This window comes from Synchiropus splendidus, chromosome 1 (genome assembly GCF_027744825.2).
Source record: "Synchiropus splendidus isolate RoL2022-P1 chromosome 1, RoL_Sspl_1.0, whole genome shotgun sequence".
NCBI classification, from domain to species: Eukaryota; Metazoa; Chordata; class Actinopteri; order Syngnathiformes; family Callionymidae; genus Synchiropus; species Synchiropus splendidus.
This window is the reverse complement of record NC_071334.1, coordinates 32,037,520-32,060,445: the sequence shown is the minus strand read 5'-3', so window position 1 is coordinate 32,060,445 and position 22,926 is coordinate 32,037,520. Positions and strand designations below refer to the sequence as shown.

Sequence of the window (22,926 nt, the reverse complement as noted above, 5' to 3'; positions counted from 1 at the left end):
GATGGCGACAAAGCTGCTGTGTAGACGCGCACACAGACACAGTAGCAGGCTGTGAGCAAGTGATCTATCCTTTCATTTCAAAACAGCTTTTTACTCAAACTTCCCTCAAGCCTTGTGAGTACAAGTGAACCATGCAGCATTTACACGTGCAGGCTCCTCATAAATCAGTTCACACAGTTCAGTTTCCCTGACTCGGCTGTTTTGGCTGGCACACACTTCCACACCGCATGACAAACACCCACCAACGATCACCCTTGATGTGATGAGTTTTGTCAATCATTGTCCAGCTCTCGTGTTGAACTTAAAATTATCAGAGATCTTCCCTTCTGACAAGAACAGGAGCAGATATGAGAGACATGATGTGCTCAGTCACTTGTAAGCAGCCCATGCAGTAGATGTGATGTGGTTCACACATGCAGGGTGGTCTGTCCATGAAGACTTCAAGTGGAAGAGGTGCGACACAGAAACAATGATTTTGAAACCTCAGTATCTCACTTTAAGAGCATATTTTTAAGCATTGGAAATAATGTGACATAGTCCTCTTAAGGCTATGTTACAATGAGCCTTTAAGATTGTGTATTATGCATTCATCCATTAACAAATGGGCCAGATGAGTAAACTCAGCTGCCAAGGGCCCTGGCATGTTGTTCTGCGGCGTGTACCTGGACTGTGGTCACAGGAGCGTGAGGGTCACTCAAAGTTAATTACTGGTAATGACACTTTTATTGCCTGTGTAATTGAATTTCCTGACATTTGAAATGAAGACTGGCAGGGATTATGATGGTGAGGACTATTAGATAACAATTAATGACTGAGAAGGTTTATACTTGCCTCAGCAATATAGTTCTGTTTGCACTTCATACAGTGTGACCTCAGGGAGGGGATTCATGGTGACTGCTCGCTTACACAACACACACCTCAGTCTCTTATTTCCCCTCATTTCTTCAGCTTACATCATTCCTCTACTCGTGAGGAAAAACAGAAATGTAATTGTTGGTTTTCTTGATTTTTATGTATTTATTTGCAATGATTCTACATTCCTCATTTTGTCAGAAAAAACAGGTAAAATACAGCATTTTTGTTGTGTATATTTGCAAGGTGTTTATGCGTTTCGTTTCCCTGTGTTATCTGGAGTGTTAGCAAGATGACATATACCGCTATGTAATAGAATGCGGCAGATCCATTTAGGAGTAACTTAGTTTGGACAGTTAGAGTTAAGTTTTAACCAACATGTCCACTTGTTGTTTTCCGCATGCCAGCAGCGCTGGGTACGTTCATGGAACCCTTAAAGGATTAAGAGACACTGGCACCAGGGTTCAGGTTCATACAGCCATTTTTGTAGTCCTTGTCGTGCTAGCCTAAAAAAAATATATTTTGTTTTTTTCCCACAAGGTTGCATTTTCCTGCTCTACTCCTCTGATTGCAATGGTTTGAGATGAGATTTGAATAGGCAGAGTTTGTTTGCGACATGTTTCACCCTGCAGGCCCATGCCGCATGTTGATCATGTTTACTTTGGCTCAGACACTACAGGTGAGAGCATCTCACAAGCCTCCACATCATTTTCTGAGGCTATTCAATCGCCTTATTAGGCCATTACTGAAAGTGAGAACTCATGTTTCATATTCTAACTTTCTACTCTGGTGTTCACTCTAATACGCAAACCGTGCCACGGACTGGCTGTGCTGTAGGTTCAGCTGCTCAGCTGCAGACGATGACCAAGTGCTTGGAGGAGGATCTTCATTCCAGATCTCCAGAAGCATCTTTTTCTCTCTGCGATCATGTCAACCAAGCCTCCTAAAGGATTAGTGGATTCCCTATTCTAAACAAGAGCCAGACACAGTGACTGATCGCCTTCTTACAGCTGCTTGGATCAGAAAACGAAAAGTTCCGAGCAGCCACGTTTAACAGCTTCTCGACTTGCATCGTGTTGTTTTCAATCATGTCGTCCCTTTCCCTTCAAATATCATCACATTTCGCTCTATTTTAACAGCTTAGCTCATCTACAGTTTGTCGTTTTAAACGTGGCATCAATCTTTTTTTATTTCAAACATTAGACTACAAGACACACGACTGAATATACTGAACAATAAATATGAACTGTGATATTCTCCGCCTAAATGCATTAAGTTGCCGATACATTGAACGCACCATGGTACTTTCTTATCGTGTCGAAAATTGAACAAATCAAAAGAAGACCGTCAAGGAATTGACGTGACACTGTGTTGGTTGGACTTCAGGCTTTAAATTCAAAATCGATATTTCAACACATCTCTGTTACACGGTTGGTGGAAGTTTACGTGAAACATTAAACGCAACACCAGTTAGACGGTACGGCAGACGCTTAACTGGAACGTTGGCGGTGAGTGAATGTTGACAACATTCAAATAGTGAACTTTCAGCCATCATCGTGCTTAGGTGTAGATATATTCGAGCCCTCGTACCGTGCATCACTCCTTCCACCGTCTTCCACTCGGTAGGGAGCCCTGTCCGGCCGCTGGAGTTGAAGGAGGGGATCTGACTCCGCAGCCCTGAAGCGCATCAGCGACAGTCACATCTCCAGTTAGGATTCTTCCGCTCATGACCTGTTGGATCAGCCGGGAGGGAGAGTGGAGAGGGTTTGTCCGCCGCGGAGCTGGTGAGAGAAGTGTGGGCTGGCTTTCATTGGCACTATAAAGCAGCTGCCTGCAGGTCTTGTCTATTCCATCAGCATTCACACCAGAAACACTGAGTCCAAGACTGTCAGCTTTTACTGACACTTCTGAGCTTCACAGGGAGGCGAGTTATGGGGACCGCAGGGGGCTGGTTGGTGAGGGCACTGCTGCTACTGCTGCTGCCTGCTCCAGGGCTCTTCCAGACTTTACCTGATGGGTGGAAACCAGGCGCTTACCAGAACACTGTGGCTGACATTCAGAGATTCTTGAGCGACTACAACAGCACCGCTGAGGAGGTGTTGTTCTCCAGCGTGTCTGCCAGCTGGGACTACAACACCAACCTGACGGACTACAACTCTCAGCAACAGGTAGGAAGACTCCTGGTCTTTCTTCAGCAGTGACCCAGTGTCATAGTGGCAGGGAAAAAAAAATAAATTGCTTCCATCATGTAGGTATGAAATGCGAGGTACAAAATATCTGCTGAATAGTCATCACATCGAATATCAAGAACAATGATTGGTTTAAGGTTCGTAGCAGTCTGTTATTGATTTGACCTGCTTTGGAATGTTCACTTTTTCTCTCAGAAAAAAACAAACAAACAAGCATTTGTTAGTAAAGATGTTAGTGGGCGTTCATGTCTGTGTATCCAAATGATCAAATATCCCAAAAAGAATATCCTAAAAAATTAAACGAGGAATTTGGCATGTATAGCTAGTACTACTACTAAGATATGATTAATCAACAGTATTTTGTAGTTCAGTCAACATAAAGCAGATTAAATCAACATGAAATATGCAGCTGGCCACAGACAAAATGTGTCTAATACAATATAAAGATAGAATTTTACAGGTATGAATGAAGAATTATGGGGTGTAGTAGAAAATGAAGGCTTTAGAAGCACATCAGTGAAAACAAACCAGAAGACGGAAACTAACAGCAATGTGATGCGATTTGACCTGAGAAACAGTGAAAAAGAGTGTTGTCGTAGTAATCCTGTACTGTAGTTGTTTTCGCCCAACTATCGCACTCCTGCAGGAAAGTGATGTAATGGGCTGGTGTGTTGGGCTCAGGCAGCTGTCACAACAGGATTCGCCACAGCGTCACCCCTCACTCTGTCAGCAGATGTGGACCCCCGCTGAACCGCAGCTGCGCCATGTATCTGTGAAGAATGCATTTACAACACAAAACCATCGTGTCTGTCAAATGAGATTTAATCTCTCATCACATTTTGAACGAGTGCATTGTTCAAATGTGGCTCCTGTGATCAAAGACTTCATATTCATATCTAGTTATGCAGAATCATTCAGCCAGGGACTCTTTGAAGCATCAATGGAAACGTCACACCTATGTTGTTGACTGTAGACTACATCAAATTGAGCGGTTTGGTTTCTTCAAACTTTGTCTTGGTTACGTATCTCTGTGGCGATGGACCTGCTTGAGGGTCAGAGTTAAAGCTTGGCCCCGCTGTCACAGGTTTTCCTGCTGCTGCTTGTTATTGTAGTGGAAGCACAGATAAGCGAGGCCTCGCTGGAAACAGAGCTGCTGCAGTGCTGTCCGCTGTTTCCGAGCGATATATTTCCGTTTTCATGTGATTCTGAATCACAGTTCAGGGTCAGCAGTTGCAGCATGGTGACACATTTGTTATTCTGCAGAAGCTGCAGTTATATTATTAAAGCAAAATTCCACATTACATTCCGTGCAGTCTGTGCTTCCTGCTTTGCTATTCATCTTTGACCTTGGCAGCTCAGGGTGCCATGAGGAAAAGCTCAAGCCAGTGTGTTTGCATTGATGAGGGGAACGCTTCTCTACATCCTTGATCCAGGGTTATTTCTGCTCTCTGGCCTCGCTCCGAAGAGGCTGCTGTCCAGGATTATAGCATAGTCCAGATTATGACTAATTGGTGAGGAATGAGCTTGAAAAGATAATGAGCACAAAAGCATTCAAAAGCTGGTTATAGTGTAAATAAATATGGATTTGGACAGTTTCTCTTTCGTAGAACATTCTATGTGTGACTGGTATATGGGTTCAGTGCGTGAGGAAGTGGTTCGTGCTCTCTGTTGCAAGAGCAGTGTTTGAGTCCTGTTGTGTCTTTGTGTGCGTAGGACTGCAGTTGTCATGACAAGACAGTCTGTTTTTTGTCATAATGTCTTAGTAAACGTCTCAGTTCTCGCACTCAGTGACATCATTTGCGGCGTCGCATTTCATAACACCATGTTTTTACCAGTAGTAAAGTACTTACAACTGACCAAGAAAAACCTTATGTCACATGTTTCAAAGGTCAGGCCCAGCGGCCACAGCTGTCCCGGCAATTCACACTTAAAGTGGCATGAGGATGTCATGTCTCACTTTCATTACGGACAATAAACTGTCAGCATTTGATCAGGAAAGAGGATGTCCCCTTGAGTGATAACCTTGTCTGTAGACTTTTACTTCCAGTTAAATGTGTGCTCACATGAACATAGTGCAAATTCTTGACTACAGAGCCACGTCGACTATATTTAAGAAAGAAAATAGATCTTCATACATAAGCCACAGCAGTCTATAAGCCGCGGCTGCAGTGGTGCCGTCTGCGCCGTAGAAAGGTCAGTGGTGCTTAAAAATGTATGAGGATCACTTCTAAACTAGTTTTGAAAATGGGGTCCAGCGTCGACACTGACTCATGAAACAGACAAACATGAACTCCTCAGATCTTTTATTCACATTAAAGCGCTCAAAATGCGCGTAGTCTCCGGGACTCCAGGAGAACGGCTCTGTTGACCTAGCTGCGGACACACGGGTGAAGACAGCGCATTCATTTCATTGATTTCATCGGTGTGATGTGACACGGCTCAATATTTTGGCAGCATGATGCTCTTTAGCCTGTTAAAATCCATATATTTGCCGCGTTGTTGTATAAGCCGCAGGGTCCAGACCGCAAGAAAAAAGCAGCTGCTTATAAACTGGAAATTACGGTACATTTTGTTCAGTCCATGACTTTGAAGGTGTTAACATTGCAACATTGTATCTCCATTTGTAGGTGAAGGCATCTCTGGTTGAGCAAGCTTTCACGGAAGAATGGGGCAAAAAGGCCAAAACTGTCTTCACAAAAGCGATAATCGACACTCTTCCGGATCCAAAGGACAAAAAGCTGTTGGGCAAGGTGATGGTGTTGGGGGCTGCCAACCTGCCACAGAAAGAAAGAGAGGAGGTATGTGTGTGCTGATGAAGACGGGTTGATCGGTGCTTTATCATTCATGTTCTCTGTCTACAGTACAACACCATACTCAGCACTATGGACAATATATATTCCACCGCCAAAGTGCACCCGCAGCCAAATGTCAGCTGGAGTCTGGAACCTGGTGAGTGCTTTGGACAACTCATGACCTCAGACAGGGGACCGTCAATAAGCTCGATGTGAGCCACAATGTGGGGAAGTCTCCAAGGAAAACACGGCTGATCTTGTCGATTCCTGGAAAACTAGCAAGCTGGATAAAGTGCTGGAGGGAAGTGCTTTATTTTTCTGAAGTGAAGAGTGAGGAGCAATGGCTAGACTGACGCTCTTAGGTCCACCAACAACAATGGTTTTTAAAAGACCTTTGTCAGTGAACCTGTGTCAACATGCCTTATCTTCCTACGTCTTCATGTGACTGTACAATTCATCCAGATGCTCTGATATAATCTATCCGTAATCCCAAGACTATGTCTATGTCCTCGACAGCTATTGATACTATTGATACGATATTGATAAGTGCAGTACAGTGTTATCACCGTATTATTATATATATATATATTTAAATGGGGCCAAAATGAAGTATGAAAAAATGTGTTTTCATTTCCAGAGCAAATTATTCCAAAAAAATATACTTAAATAGACTGGCAGAGTTAAAGACAAGGTGAGTACTGGGTGGAGTGGGTGGAGTTAACCGACGGGTGATTGTCACTGGGAGTGACTTGAAAGGACAGGGTTAGAAATGAGTGCATCAGCCAGACAGCTCATGTGGGGAAGTTTGGAGGCAAAGCTGGGGAGGCCAGACCGGTTTGGATGTGTAGAGAGGAGAGGCATTATTGCGTGAAGAGTGTTAGAAGTGATCATGGATTGAGAAGCAAGCTGTATCAGGATCGCACACAATTGTGTTCTCCGGAAAGGGAAAAAGGAATGTGGGTGAAATATCAAAAGTCATTGAGTATATTTTCTTATTTTAACAATGACTTGGTGCTAACCCAGGAGTCAAGCCTGTGTTGTGCCGAGGGAAATCATGGATTGCCTGCAAAATCCCTGCGTAAATGATACCCATTCACACCTGTCATCATCCTGGCATCACATTCACATTCAGAGAGACAGGCGGAGAGTCAACTTCTGCGCTCGGCCGCTGTATGCAAGCTAGTTGAGGATGAATGCAGCAGTATTATGATGACTCACCATGGTCTTTGAATAGCCCGTCGCCACTAAAAGTCAAACAAACATCAGCTCTTCATTTTTGTTTGGCTCCCTCTGCCCTATGCTTTTGTGGGTCTGAGATGTTTGAGCGGTGTTCTTCTTGATTTATAGAGCTGACTGACATCATGGCTACTTCGAGGAGCTACAAGCGGCTCCTGTATGCGTGGGAGGGCTGGCACAACAAGTCAGGTGTGCCTCTCAAGAAGCATTACCCGAGGTTTGTGGAGCTCAGCAACACTGCCTCCCAGGCTGACGGTAAGAGGGATCATTTTGAATAATGCTAAAGCTTCATGTTAGTTTACTGGGAATGCAAGTAATCCCTATTGTTTATATGAGAGCTTGTTTTTGGAGGTCAGGAATTTAGCGTCGATTTGCCCAAGCTCTAAAAGCCTGTGGATATTTGGTTATGTTTGGATTAAGATATTCATAAACAGCAGTTTCAGGAGCAGGTGGTTCTCTTCTTTTTGGACCGTGAAATATGTCAAATGAAGAAAACAATTTACAAACGGTTTAGTTCAGTTCAACTTGAACCTAATCTACACGCTTTAACAGAATGCCTGAGTCACAACACAACAATCCTTTGCTCTCAACAGGATTCGCAGATACGGGAGCAGACTGGCGGTCTTGGTACGAGACCGACAACTTTGAAGAAGTCATTGAAGGACTTTATAAGGAAATTGAACCTCTCTATAAGCACCTGCACGCCTTCGTCCGACGCCAGCTTTACAACCAGTACGGCTCCAAGTACATCAACCTTAAAGGGCCCATCCCAGCTCACCTGCTAGGTACTGCATTGTTGACCTGTTTTCTGATTCATAATAGTGTGGAATAGGGTTGAGTAGGGTTTTTGACCGATACTGATGCCGACTAAATCAGACAAACCTAATACATGTCTAGGGAATGAGTATATCTCAACAGAACTCGGCTGCTCGTCCAAAACAATAAGCTCCATTGGGATTGGTTTTGCCTGCAGTTAGCTCCAGTTAGCATTCGTTCCGTGGGTGCACATGTTGTGAACTACAATTTGGTTATCATTTTCCTGGACAGAGAAGTCATGGCTGGCTGGCTCTCATGCATGCAGCTGCCAGTCTGCAGCCTCACAACAAGCAATGTGATTTTGCTTTGTTTTGTCATTTTTACATTGTAATGTATCATTTTTAAGCGTAATAACATTGCTCAGCATGAATGAATACAAATGGCATCTTAAAAAAAAAAAAGACGTATATGTCATTAGCCAATCATGATGACATCATAAACGTCCATATTGGAGCTGATAAATCGGCTGGTCGATCGATTGGTGCAGCACTAGCATAGAATAATCTACATTTTGAATTAATAAATCAAATTGGAGCAAGACCAGGCTTCCACAATCACTATAGTCATGTCTTTCAGTAGTCATGACTAAACTTCAACTTAAAGACAAATAGAAGACCAACATTTGGTGTTTCACTATCAAGACAGGCACGTGGTTTGAAAAGATTAAGGGTTACATACATACATTGTTTCTAGAGGTCGTTTTTTTCTCATATGTAGACCAACATTAGACTGGAACGTTGGACATCTGCAACATAACATGCAGTTAGCTGAAGCTCAGAGTAACGTCAAGATCTGTCCGTGGAGTTGGAGGTGTTTGACCATTAGGGTCGAATAGGAGCGACGGCTAGACTTGAGTTTTCTGGCAACAGACAAAACTTTCTTCTTCCTCTTCATGGCATTTCCTCTCCAGGCTTGCCATACCTAGTAAGTCTCCGTCCCCTTTACCTGTCGTGTTCATCCTCCCTGGTCACACGTCTTCTACCTCATCCTAATACTTCGACGATTGTCTTCCTCACCTTCTTTTGCCTGGTATGTTCATTTCTACCAATGTTTGTCCAACATGTTCCCTATCTCTCCTCTCCACACGTCTAAGCTCTCAGAGTCTTGCCTTCCGACCTTGGTCTCTGGAACAAAATAAAGACCTAGAGATCCATCAACATGAAATAGATGGAAGAATATCTGCATTTTAGCTGTTGGGCCACTGGACGACCTTATCTCATCTTTCAGGGCTCACACACACAGGCGTTGGCTTCAGTCGCTGTTTATCCTTTCCACATGGGCTAATTGCTTCTTAAGTGTATTTTCTTCCTCATCCTCAGGAAACATGTGGGCTCAGACCTGGAACAACATCTACGGGCTGATGATTCCATTTCCTGAACATCCCAACCTCGACGTGACAGACAAAATGGTCAAGAAAGTAAGTGCGGTCTTAGAAACACAGAAGAAAAAACACTCCGACCACAGCCAGCAATCAGTCATCGCAGAATGTGTCAGAATGTCAGCGCTTCATCCATTAGAAAACACTGCCACCGTAAATCAGTTTCACTGGTTTCAACACCTTTTCTAAGTGATCCTAAATGGTGACAATAACTGTGGCCACACGAAATAGTATTGTACCAAGATGTTTGAACAAGGTCGGTTTACATACACATTTTACATTATGCAATGCAACTTATTTTGCAAATGTTATCTACTTTGAGAGAACTGTAAAAATATCGTTCTGTTATGCAACTAGATATTATTGCATCACATTTATTTTATGCATTTTTTTTTTGTTTGGCATTTGAAATCTCATTGATGACAGTGAACATGGTTAGCGTACCATAATTTGCACGTACCTAACCACAGCAGAAAATTGAGTGACAAATCATTCAGCATTCATGGATCCAGATGGTAATTTTAAGTCCTGCGTGAAGTTGCATCGATGCTGCTCAGGAATCGAGATTGGCTAACGCCCTTAGTGAACAAGCAAGTGTGATTATCCAAATATTGCAATAGCTTACTTTTTTAACACCATAATAATGAGTTCCAAATTTTCTGTGAACAACATTAGCATGTTGAACAAATATTGTAAGAGGCATTGCAATTCTTTTGTGTTTGTGTTGTTAGCTTCAGTTATGTCACGTGTTGAGGACGTGGAGCTGGACCCAAGTGCGAGTGGTGAAAGTTACAGCGAGGCAGGAGCAAGTTAGAAATAATATTTAATAAATAAACAAACAACAAAAACACAACAGAAAGCGTCACCGAATCGGGAGAAAACTGAGCAAAATGTAAATGTCCAAAGGGAGAAACCAAACTAGCAGAAGTCCTCAAACATGAGTTAAAAAGTCCAAACAGAAAACGTCACTGAACCGGGAGAAAACTAACTTAAATCACAGGGAACTAGAGGAGACGAAAAGACAATGAACCAAGATAGTCAAGAAACACACCAGGAAACACGAAGAGACAGAACACTAAACTCAGGCACCAGGGTTTAACACAGAGTAATCAAAATTAGCCAGCTAGTTCACAGAACGAGAGAAACGAACAAGGAGAGCCACGAGAACCAGTAGTTACCACAGGGAACGAGGAGTCCAAATCTCAGGAAAGGAAACAATGGGAGTCGAACTCATCAGAACCAGGAAAGAGAGTCACCGAAACTAGAAGACACGATCTGGCACATGTTGCTGGAGTCCAGGTGCTTAAGTACTTAGGTGATTAGGGGTTCATTGGCTCCAGCCGTGTGCCAGAGGAACAGGAAGAGAGGCGTAAGAAACCAAAACATGACTCAAGGGCCAAAACAGGAGCAGAGTCATGACAAGTTATGTTGAATTAAGAGTTCATTTTAGAAACATAATGTATTGTACATGAGTTGAGTGTTGCACGAAGACATTTGTGTTTATGAGTGAGCTGCAGTTATACTGAAAACAAGTTGTAACTTTATATTTTTCTGTTTAAGTGAGACAGAATATAAAACAATATCATACATGTCTTGAAAATGTTTTTTTTAATCATGTAGTTTCAGTTGGAAACACACCTCCATGATGGGTTCACGTGGGTTGGGTTGTCCCTGGTGGTGATCTGTCATCAGTTGTACATTGGGTGTTTCAGATGCTCTTTGGTCTCAAGTTAGAACCTGTTGTGTCAAGTGCATTGTTACTCTCTTCTGAACTTTCTTGAGGAATCTATTTGTTTTATGAAACATTGTGCAAGCCTTTGAATAAACATTTAAAATACTATTATTTGCTTAAAGTTTGGTTCATTTCAATAAGTTAATGCATGCTAATGTTTGTTGTCTACAGGGCTACAATGCAACCCACATGTTCCGTGTGTCTGAGGAGTTCTTCACCTCTCTGGGGTTGGATATGATGCCTCAGGAGTTCTGGGATGAGTCCATGCTGGAGAAACCTGAAGGTCGGGAGGTGGTGTGTCACGCTTCTGCCTGGGACTTTTACAACCGGAAAGACTTCAGGTAGTTAATAATCTCTCTTTTACACACTCGAAATGAGCTGTTTGCAAGGTGTTTTTATCAGGTTCGCCAACAGAAAGATCAGTTGATGAACTAGATATGAACTCTGTGTGACATTGTCATGTGTTTGGACTCTATTGTTATCTTTTATGACCTCTATCATTCCCTCTTAGCATTACAGTCCCAACGTTGTATATTATGCCTTATATTGGTAATATTGTTTCATGTCTTCTTTTTTTCATTTCTTTTAAAATCTTAATTCATTATTTATTTGCTTTTAAATTGTTAAATTATTACTGTTTCAAATAAAAGGTAACTTTATGTTTCATTTCCTTACGTATATAATCTTGCTTCTGCTCTCTATATCATGTAATACTTATATTCTACATAATATGCATTTTTATATTTTGTCATAGAACATTGTCCCACATGTTGCTGTTTTTATTTTCACTTTTATGTTATGAATCTTTTGCTCTTTAAATATCCTAAGGCACAATGTTTCATGTTTTCACACTTTCAACTTAGTCTGTTGGTTTGTCTTTTCAGTCACATTTAAGAGCTGTCCTGCAATTTCTTTTGTGAAATTCTTTTTTATGTACATATAAAGTATATATAGACAAAATGTGTGAATTGGTAAAATTGGTAAAATCTTCCATTTCTTGTCATGTTTCTCTTCCAGAAACATAATTCTATTCCTTTTCTTGTGTTATTGCTATTATTTAGTCGGTGTCCTTCATTTAACCTTAAAAGAAAAACAACACAAAACAAAAAAACAGTTTCTTCTGACATTTTAACCTCAAAATACGTCTCCTTATTAAATTTAGGTTCATGACTAATTTCCTGTGTTTCAGGATCAAGCAATGCACCACAGTGACCATGGAGCAGCTCTTCACTGTCCATCACGAAATGGGACACATCCAGTACTACCTGCAGTACAAGGACCAGCCTGTAGGCTTTCGCCGTGGAGCCAACCCTGGTTTCCACGAGGCCATCGGCGATGTTCTGTCTCTCTCTGTGTCCACCCCGAATCACCTGCACACCATTGGACTGCTGGATTCTGTCGCCTCTAACAACGGTAGCGGTCACTTACATCAGGGGTGTCAAACTGGTCCTCCTTCCAACCCTCTCACCAGTCAGGTGGCTGTATTCAGTTGTCAGGCTGGTGCTGTCTGTTTCAGCTGACACCTGACTGTCACACCACAGTTTGACACCTCTGAGTTAGATCAGCATCAGTGTTTTGTTCTGAAGACACTAGTTCTGATGTCATTCAATTTCAGAATCTGACATTAACTACCTCCTCAAGATGGCACTGGAGAAAATTGCCTTTTTACCATTTGGGTACCTGATCGACCAGTGGAGGTGGAATGTGTTCAGCGGCAGCACGCCCAGCGACCGCTACAACTCAGACTGGTGGTACCTCAGGTAGGAAATAAAACGCTGTCTGCAGGGCTTGGCTCTTTATTACCCTGCTCTTTTGGTGTCACTTGTGACAAACATTGTGTGTGTTTTTAAGGACAAAATACCAGGGTATCTGCCCACCCACCAAACGATCAGAGGAGCATTTTGATGCCGGAGCTAAATACCACATTCCTGGAAACACTCCATACATCAGGTAACATCCTGTCATTCACCAAGTGAGAATGTGGATTCAAGCTCCCAAGGCAATCTAGGAAAATGATGCGTCTTGAGAATTGAAGAATGTCATCTGTTCAGGTTAAAACAATGAAATACACAGGAAAGTTGGTGAAACACTTTTGACCTTGGTCAACCGGGGAAAAAACACTTTCCATTCCAGCACTTGGAACAAACGACAGCTTTCTCATCAGTGTCGAGAGCTTTACAGTTTATTTTTCTCGTGGAAAGATGACTTTGGATTTCTGTGCAGGTACTTTGTCAGCTTCATCCTTCAGTTCCAGTTTCACGAGAAACTGTGTGAAGCCGCCAATCACACCGGACCCCTGCACACGTGCGACATCTACAGCTCAAAAGAAGCAGGCGCCATCTTAAAGTGGGTCATCTGATGGTGCACCCGAGATGATCCGTTTAGATGATGTAACACTGCTGGGTTCACTTTCAGAAAAGTTCTTCAGGCAGGATCTTCCAAGCCGTGGCCAGAAGTGCTCATGGAAGCTTTGGGTACCAACAAGATGGACGCTGGTTCTCTCATGAAGTACTTTGATCCGATTATTAAGTGGCTGGAAGAGCAAAATGTGGACGAAACCCTCGGATGGCCCGACTTTAACTGGGTTCCACCCATCCCAGAGGGCTACCCTGGAGATATCGGTAAGGCTTCTGTCTCTGGTGATGCAAAATAATGCATCTGGGTGTGGACTTGGGTGCACAGTTCATGTCAGATTGGTGCTTGATGATGACATCATGGAAGCTTTTATTCATGTTATTATTTAGAACTGTTATTCATGTCATGACTTGCTTGCCAGTCATTCTTCTTTCTTCTTCTTCTTCTTGTCAGTATTTCTCGACTTCCCTTTTATTACTATAGCAACTGACACTGACTACACAATCACGAGGTGCTAGTGTGGATCTTCGTCTCCTTTTTTATGAAACCTTGTAAGGAAATGAGATCTTATGGCATCAAACATTCATGCGTTTAATTGAGCGTTCATATGAAACCAACATCAAAATGTCTAATAAATCATGACTTCTTGGTACAAACTAACAACTAAATCGAGAGTCAAGTATTCTAGCAAAAAAGTCAGAATAATAAATTATTGTAAACACTTCTAAACTGTTAAACGTTGAATTTCTGTAACTCAACATGTGGTTTAAAAGAATGCATTTTGTTTCCATTGTGGAATGTTCCTATACGTCCGACATTTGGGCTCCTCTGAAACATGCTAACTCGCAGAATAGAAAGTCATGACTAGTGACACATGAACCCTCCTTGTTGTTGCTGCCCTGGTGCCAAAGTCTTACAAAACTCTCCAGTGGTTCATGTTTTTGTCCATCACACCAAGTCAGTTGAAAGCACTCCAAAGGTGAGCGGCCAAAGCTGTCGAATTCCTGACTGTGATAAAACGTTTAGTCCCATGCATGACAACTTAAAAAAAAAAAAGACCCAATAGTCTGATTTCTTCCTTTTCTTGTGTAAAAGTAGCCTAACTGAACCCGCGTGACCATGTTTAACAGATAAGAATACAGACGAACTGCATGCGAAGGAGTTCCTGAGCGAGTACAACACAACAGCAGAGGAGGTGTGGTACAACTACACTGAGGCCTCCTGGGCGTACAACACCGACATCAATGACAACAACCAGAAGGAAATGGTAACGACGACCCCGATGTAGCAGGTGTCCCACATCATCAACATGCTTGAGCCTGTGATCCTTCTCAGCTCAAGAAGAGCCTGGAAATGTCGGAGCACACGCTGAAATACGGCCTCATGGCTCGGCAGTACGACACCACCGACTTTCAGGACGACGGCGTCAAGCGCATCGTGAAAAAGCTCAGTGATATTGACACGGCTGCTCTGCCTAAGGATGAGCTGAAGGAGGTGAGGAGAGAGTGATTCCTCCATTTCATGCGGGCATCAACCCTGTATTGTGTTGCAGTTAAACGATATCCTGTCCAACATGGAGACCAAGTACAGCGTGGCTAAGGTTTGCAAGGACAACGGCCAGTGTCATCCACTCGACCCTGGTAGGGATTGTACTTGACAGTTTTTCCTGAACACTAATGTGTTAAGTGGCCCCAGCACTTAATGAAAACACATAGAGAGTGTGTCACAGTACGAGAATTAAAGTATAAAAATACCCTGATTTGGTCTATTTTCAATAGACTCCATAGATTAAGACCAAAGAAAGAGGGCGTTTCCGTGAAATCTCTTCACAATCAGCTGCTACTCCACCGGCAATGTTCCATCAAACAGTTCCATCATTTTTCGTTGCAAGCCATTGACTTAAATACATGAGTATTTAATGACCTCTGAGGACATATTTAAAGTGACCTGATGTAAATGTGTGCTCTCCAGATCTTCAGAAGATCATGGCTGAGTCCAGAGATTATGATGAGCTGCTGTTTGCCTGGAAGGGATGGAGGGATTCTGCCGGCAAGGTCCTCCGTGAGGATTACAAGAGATACGTGGAACTGACCAATAAAGCAGCTGTGCTCAATGGTACGAGTCACTCTCTCTCTCTCTCTCTCTCTCTCTCTCTCTATATATATATATATATATATATATATATATATAAATATAAATATATATATATATATATATATATATATATATATATATATATATATATATATATATATATATATATATATATATATATATATATATATATATATATATATATATATATATATATATATAATTATCTTTTTTTTTTCTTCTTCAAACCTTCTTGCTTCAGGTATGAAGTGTGTTCAAGGATATCACTGTATGGCTTTTTGCACAATGCTCTGTCTCTGAATCATATATATATATTTAAGTTTAGTATTTACAATTCAAAATAACTCTTAGTCAGTAATTAATCAAGTATTGATCCATGTCTTGTTAAGACTGGATAGTAGTGATGGGTTGACAGGGTTTCATGAAACAGTGTCCTGATTTTCTGAGGCCACCAGGTGGCACTGTCTGCTGTAAAATGTTGTGACTTGAACAACTAATTCAATGAAATCTCGCATCATTTCTAAACTAAGAGCACTATCTAGTGGCCTCTAGAAATTAGGGCAATGTTTCATCAACCCTGCAGTACTGTTTCATGATACCTCATCTGCCCATCACTACTGAGAACATTTTACTCTGTGATGGTCACCAGAAGTTTACCCTTAACTACACAATTATTAAGAGTATTAACCGCAAATAAACAAGTATCTAGTTTATACATTTTTATATAAGTGTCCCAAACCATAGTGTTAGTCCAGACTATGAGCTGCTACTTTTTCTTCGAGAGAGCGTCAGGCTGCCCAAATATTGAGCCTTGTCATGTCAAACTGATGAACTCACAGGCATTTTATTGTATGAATAAAATCTATTTTTCTTCTTAAATGTAGTGGTTGCAGCTAATATTCCCCTGTTCATAGTGCGGCATCTATTATTATTGTTATTTATTTATTTATTACTCATGTTTTTCCTGCAGGTCACAGTGACAACGGTGCGTCCTGGCGCTCCATGTACGACTCCACGACCTTTGAGCAGGACCTGGAGGCTCTGTGGAAGGAGCTGGAGCCGCTCTACCTAAACGTGCACGCCTATGTGCGCAGGGCTCTGTATAAAAAGTACGGCCCTGACAACATCAACCTGAAAGGACCCATTCCTGCTCACTTGCTTGGTGAGGAAATGTAGTACTCAATCTTAAAGAGAATTCTGCACATGCTCATCCATCACAGTGAGCATTGTTGAAGTAGACAGCAACAAAAAGATTTAGTTCTTCACCAGTGAATGGCAACATTTAGGACTCCACAGCCAAATGTAGTTTAACGTTCCTCGCTCCACTGACACTTGTTTTTCCGCTCTGAGGACAAAGCAGAAATACAGTTGTTAATGTGAAGTTTGTGCTCTGATTTTTAGGTAACATGTGGGCACAAACGTGGTCTGGCATTATGGATCTGGTCATGCCGTACCCAGATGCCACGCAGGTTGATGCCACACCGGCGATGGTGGCGCAGGTGAGTAGAAGAATAAAGTCATTTGCTGGAATATTAGCTTCAGTGTTTCTATCAACAGTGAGCATAGACCTGTTGTAAAAGTGTGGTAGAGTAATAACTGAGGTTTTCTATTCCTGGTTTTCTGTTGCTCTTTTCCATTATCGTCACGAACCACTGTGGCTTTTTCTCAGGGCTGGAATGCCACCAGAATGTTTCAAGAATCCGACAACTTCTTCACCTCCCTGGGCCTCCTGCCGATGCCAGAAGAGTTCTGGGAGAAGTCCATGATTGAGAAACCCTCGGACGGTCGCCAGGTTGTTTGTCACGCATCAGCCTGGGACTTTTACAACCGAAAGGACTTCAGGTAAAAGTGTATTGATCGGTGATAAGTGGCACTATTGCTTGGCAGCCCTTCACATCTGCCGCTCAAGGTGATGACATGTTATCTTTTTCTTAATCATGTAATTACACCCCATTACATGAGAAAAACATCTTGTGTAACAACTCCTGTAGCATCTCCACATTAAGTCATTCAGATTGTGTTTTTGATTCAATATTTACAAAGCATCAGTTAGGAATTTTTGCTAAATGTATTTCATATTGCCCAATTCATTAAAAAAATGTATTAAATGTATTGAGTAGATCACATGTTCTGTTTTCTGGGGTCACAGGTGTGAACTGAGGAAAATGTTGGTGTGAAATGACGCCTCACTTTCTGTCTCTTGGTTCACCAGGATCAAACAGTGCACTGTGATCACCATGGACGACCTGATCACTGTGCATCACGAGATGGGCCACGTGCAGTACTTTCTGCAGTACAAAGACCAGCCGGTAACCTTCCGTACCGGTGCCAACCCGGGTTTCCACGAGGCCATCGGGGACGTGCTGGCGCTCTCCGTGTCCACACCCAAACATCTGAAGAGCATCGGACTTCTGGATAAAGTCGAGAATAATCGAGGTAAGTGGCCTGTGAAAGTGCACGCTAGTGATGGGCAGATGAGGCATCATGAAACAGTACTGCAGGGTTGATGAAACATTATAACTTTCAGAGGCCGCTAGATGGCGCTCTTGGTTTAGAAATGCTGTGAGGTTTCATTGAATCAGTTGTTCAAGTCTGAACATTTTACATCAGACAGTGCCACCTGGTGGTCTCTGAAAGTCAGGACACTGTGTCATGAAACCTCATCGACCCATCACTCGTGCACGGAAATTGCCAGGTTGTAATTGCTCTTTTCTCCAGAGAGCGACATCAACTTCCTCATGAGCATGGCACTGGACAAGATCGCCTTTCTGCCGTTTGGATACTTGATGGACCAGTGGAGGTGGAAAGTGTTTGATGGTCGAATCCCGGCGACTGAATACAACAAAGAATGGTGGAATCTCAGGTGATGCAAAATAGAGTCCTTGTCATCGACAGTGGTTCGTCTTCTAACCGCTTCTTCTGTCATTCAGAATGAAGTACCAGGGTCTGTGCCCGCCTGTGGCCCGGACCGAGGAGGACTTCGACCCTGGCGCCAAGTTCCACATCCCTGCAAACGTGCCCTACGTCAGGTGTGTTAATCTTTATTGGCAGAACAAAGCAGCAGATAGTGGAGTACTGATGCAACAGCTGCTAGATTAGATAAACGCAGACACAAACTCTGGAGATAATGAGTCCGAGTGTCAGTCAGCAATAAAGCGGATTATCTGCTGCAGATGGGTATTGACTTCTCTTTATCTTCCATCAGGTACTTTGTCAGCTTCATCATCCAGTTCCAGTTCCACCAAGCTCTGTGTAACGCTGCCAAGCAGACGGGGCCTCTGCACACCTGTGATATCTACCAGTCCAAGGAGGCAGGCAAGCTGCTGGGGTCAGTGACAGTGAGGCCTTGTTTCATCTGCTCCTTCATTTGGTCAGCACGGGCTCTCACATGCTGCAGGGCTGTCTCGACAAAACCAGCTCTACAGTGGCTAGCATTACCTCCAACAATGAGGACCTAGGAGGGAGGCATGCCATCATCAGCGTTTATCTGCCTGTCTGCCTGTAAAATAACTCAAAAAACAACAACAGAGTTCATTAAAATTCTGCGGAAAAGTGACTAATAACTCATGAAACAGATGGTGGCATTTTGGTGGTGTTCTGGATTAGTATCTGGCTCCATGAGTCATTGAATGCTTTTATATGGGTGTCAGTTTAACAGCTTGTGCAGCTCAGACCCGGGCAAAGTGCGACCCTAGGGCCAAATGTGGCCCTTTGATTATATTTATGTGGCCCTCCTGGAGTCAGAGTAAAGCTATAAAACTGACATTGTTGGATTGTTTTTTGTTCATTCCTTAAAATACATCAGGATTGAAAGCAGATTTTGAAACGTGTGAGACACTGAGAATTTTTACATTGAATGTGGTTTAAATTAAAACACAACAAACCAACTCTGCATTTTTAAAGTGTAATTTCATGTCATCACTATATTTTATTTTAAAATGTTCTCTTACCCTCCACCTTTCAATGGTCACCACATAGAACCTGGACCCTTTGGAAATTTAACTGCCCACCCATATTTGCGACAGGTTTTTCTTATTCTTCTGCTCGTAGTGCTTGTACACAGTATGTCTACATCATTAGTTGTGTTTTGTTGGGTCATCATAAAATAGAGCTGCAAAATGAAGATGAAAATAACTCTTTGACTGTGTGCTCTCCACAGTGATGTCATGAAGCTGGGCTTCAGCAAACCTTGGCCCGAGGCCCTGACCATGATCACCGGTCAGCCCAAAATGAGTGCCAAGCCTCTCATGCTGTACTTCCAACCTCTCATTGAATGGCTGGAGAAGGAGAACCAAAACAACAACGAAGTCCTCGGCTGGCCGGAGTATAACTGGACACCTAGTAAGTCTGGCCACAGAGCACAGGAGCGCTCGACCACAGTCTCCCTCTGAAAGGCTCCACACACCGCTTGTGGTTTTAATTGAATTGGGGAGCATTTGTCCCGCTCCATTTGTGTCACTGATGAGATTGTGCGGAGGAGATGCGTCCAGATGAGCTGGATTCTCAGCAGTCGACTAGGAGAGAGCAAATGCTGCTGTTGGACAGATGGAGGGTGAAATTCAGACTCGCACAAGCCAAAGTGTGTGGCAAGAATTTCAATGAGTTCCAAGAAAGTAAATCCTGAGAAGGCCTACGAGGAGCAATGTGGCTGGAGCGTTAAGGAGCTGTTAAAGCGACAGACCATAATGACATGTTAGATGGGTCAGTTTTCAGTTTTTATTGCTACTACTGTATTTCACAATCTTCTCACAAAACATTTTTGGCCCATTCGGTGTGCAGTCTTTTTATTAAACAAACAAAGACTGAACAATAGTGCCCTCCATCATTGGCAGCACCTGCTGTGCGCTCACAGACCTCAGTGTTTTCACACACAGTAGGGGCTGAAACGTTAAACTCAGTCCACGGACCGAACAGAGTGTGTATTCTTGGATGTGCAGTGTCCTCAATATGGAAAAAGAGTTTAAACTGAATGCCATTCTCCAGTTTGTTAGATGTAATGATAGCATAAAGCCTCTCTGCGGTTTGTGTCGAAATTAGGGCTGTAAATAGATACAGTTTTTAAATCTCAATTCAGCGCACTAAAGCTGAGTTAACTTGAGATTAATGGCAAATGAATCACACATTTTTATCTGCTCTAAATGTAACTTAAAGGAAGATGTTGTCAACCCCAGAGTGGCCGATAACACTTGCAAACAATTGTCTGCTCCAACAACCCAACATAACAGGTACAGCCAAGAACAGGATTTCAATAAAAGCATTACATTATCGACCACTATTGGGTTGATAATATCTTCCCTTGAGTTACATTTAGAATAGATACAAAATGTGTGGGTTATTTGCCATTCATTGTGAATTTACCCAGCTCTTGTGCGATTAATTGAGATTAAAAGTTTGAATTTATTGACAGCCCAAATCAAATTACTTACTGTACTGTAGTTACTGTATATTACAGCATGCTGAACTGCCGTATTTATAGCTTACACAGGGGCCTTGAGTTTGACTCAGTTGCTCTAAGCTTTCTGCCACGAATTTCACTCCCTGGCACAGTAGCCTCTTTTCATCGTGGGGTTTGCTGTCATCACGGCTGGAAGTAGGTCAGCAAGTCACCTCTCACCTCGGGACTCAAACCTGACAGCAGCTAAAGAAAAAGCCCACTGGCTCATGTCAAACTAACTGGCAGTTCAAGCAAAAGATCCCTGCTCATACTAGAAAGCAACTTCTGAGTCTCTGTCTCTGAATGTTGAATTCATAAATGAGTCACGTAGCAATGTTAATAAATATGATAAATCTTGTCTCCTTGCAGGCGGTAAAAGTACCGTAAACTTCCTGGGTCTGGATGTGGACCAAACGTCTGCCATGGTGGGTCAGTGGGTGCTGCTGGCCATTGGTCTGGCCCTCCTCATTGCCTGCATTGTTCTGGTCGCCGTGTATGTGAAGTCCAAGCGGTGTCAAAGGTCGTATTCCACGATGGAGCTCAAGTGAGGCGGCTGACCTCATTAGTATTGTTCATCTCACCCTCGCCTGCCTTCATCTTGTACATTTTTTGTAAACTTTTAAAGTTCTGTTTGCCTATGCAAATGATGATGTTAGATTTTTATAATTTATTTGTGTTAATGTTGAGGGAGGACTTGTTTGTAAAATGTTTAGTTGTGTTTGCGTTTTGAATATCTGATTGCTTTTGTTTTTCCTTGGGTGTACATTTCTTGAATAAAAACGTGTTTTATGACCGTGTTTTTTCTACGTCCTTATGTTATACAGCCACTTGAAGTTGCCATTAGGTGTTAATTCAGACTGGAGGGAAACGTGTTTGAATATAATAACTTTAAATGTGCTCAAAACAAGACGTATTTCCGTCTGAAGTTCAGAAGAGAAGTCTTTGCAGTATGTCACCTGCCATGCTACTGGCTCCAGTATATGCTATGGCAGACAAACAGCGCCTTCACATGTTGTAGTTTTCCATGACCAACTCTTGAAAAATGTATTTCCAGACGGCATTATTTTTCATTTTATTGAGTCCAAATAATGGGATTTCCTTAGTGTTTTGCAAAGGGTAATCGTGTTTTTGCAGTGATGTGCAGCGCTCAAAGTCTTAAAATTCATTTATCTACTAAGTACCTTTATCTTGCAACAAGACCCTTTTCTGCTGGGGTTTGATGATGGTAACAAGTTTGCCAATTTAATAGTGTTCAAACTGATGCCTTTGATCTGGAAGATGAGCCTTCCTCTGTGCTTCTCATGCTGGTGGTGTCATGAGCCGTTGGTTTGTCGGTTGCCATGTGATTTCCGAGCGCCAAGTTGCATATACCTTCTCACCACTAAATCCTTATCTTCACACTGATGCACACAGGTGTCATCAACAGACTTTTCATATTCATTTTTGTTTTTTTCTTTTTTTGGGGGGGGACATGAATAGCATAATGCTAACGTTTCAATTTCCATTGTAACACCAGGGGTTAGAGGGTTGGAGGGAGACTTAAAAAATAAGTCAAATTAATGAAAGGTTTAACAGTTAATAAATCACAATTTTAATATTTGAGACCAGGATGATCAAAATTAACTTGAATCTTTGCACATAAGCTTAAACATCAGGGTGAAAGTTTCCCAGTGAGGGTACTTTTATGAGCGTCAACGCAGGGTGCTTCTATCCTGAAGTTTTAAAAAGTAAAATATATAGTGTAAATTTCCTTCCATCAGCGCATCTCATTCAGTCTCCACCATCTTAGTTGATTTGGTTATGACTTCCCACGTTGCATATTGTGGTGCACCTGGAATTGGTGCCATGAAAAATGCTCCTTGCGAAAGAAAGTTTCAAAGATTCACGATTAATCTATGTCATTTATCCTTTTTATTTGTATGTATTTAATAAATCAAAATTCATCTCTTAGAGTTCCGGTCATGTTACAGTTTGTTGCGTGTATTTAAAAGCATGAATTTACAATCTGTACCTGGCTTTAAGAGCTT

The 22,926-nt window shown here is 42.3% G+C and overlaps 1 protein-coding gene across 2 annotated transcripts; it reads left to right on the top strand.

Moving 5' to 3' along the window:
- The first annotated feature begins 2,467 nt into the window (after window positions 1–2,467).
- On the top strand, window positions 2,468–21,690 carry ace (angiotensin I converting enzyme (peptidyl-dipeptidase A) 1). Of its 2 annotated transcripts, none has more exons than XM_053875683.1 (26): window positions 2,468–2,636; window positions 2,773–3,020; window positions 5,669–5,839; window positions 5,903–5,990; window positions 7,181–7,324; window positions 7,663–7,854; window positions 9,205–9,302; window positions 11,167–11,336; window positions 12,185–12,408; window positions 12,611–12,755; window positions 12,847–12,945; window positions 13,219–13,341; window positions 13,411–13,616; window positions 14,481–14,617; window positions 14,686–14,844; window positions 14,903–14,990; window positions 15,322–15,465; window positions 16,436–16,627; window positions 16,867–16,964; window positions 17,135–17,307; window positions 17,678–17,901; window positions 18,184–18,328; window positions 18,396–18,494; window positions 18,671–18,793; window positions 19,625–19,806; window positions 21,269–21,690. In XM_053875683.1, exons 1-26 carry the CDS (start codon window positions 2,579–2,581, stop codon window positions 21,445–21,447), a joined length of 3,909 nt encoding a protein of 1,302 aa, XP_053731658.1. In that variant the 5' UTR covers window positions 2,468–2,578; the 3' UTR covers window positions 21,448–21,690. The 2 variants fall into 2 exon arrangements, with proteins under 2 accessions (XP_053731658.1, XP_053731664.1); XM_053875689.1 differs by having other exon boundaries at window positions 2,546–2,689.
- The last annotated feature ends 1,236 nt before the right edge of the window (window positions 21,691–22,926 follow it).

Coding starts and splice junctions, on each gene's coding strand:
- ace (XM_053875683.1), top strand. CDS start 2,579: ATGACCTGTTGGATCAGCCGGGAGGGAGAGTGGAGAGGGTTTGTCCGC. Junction 7,855..9,204: donor CATCCCAGCTCACCTGCTAG/GTACTGCATTGT, acceptor CCTCATCCTCAG/GAAACATGTGGGCTCAGACC. Junction 18,329..18,395: donor AAAGAATGGTGGAATCTCAG/GTGATGCAAAAT, acceptor TCTGTCATTCAG/AATGAAGTACCAGGGTCTGT.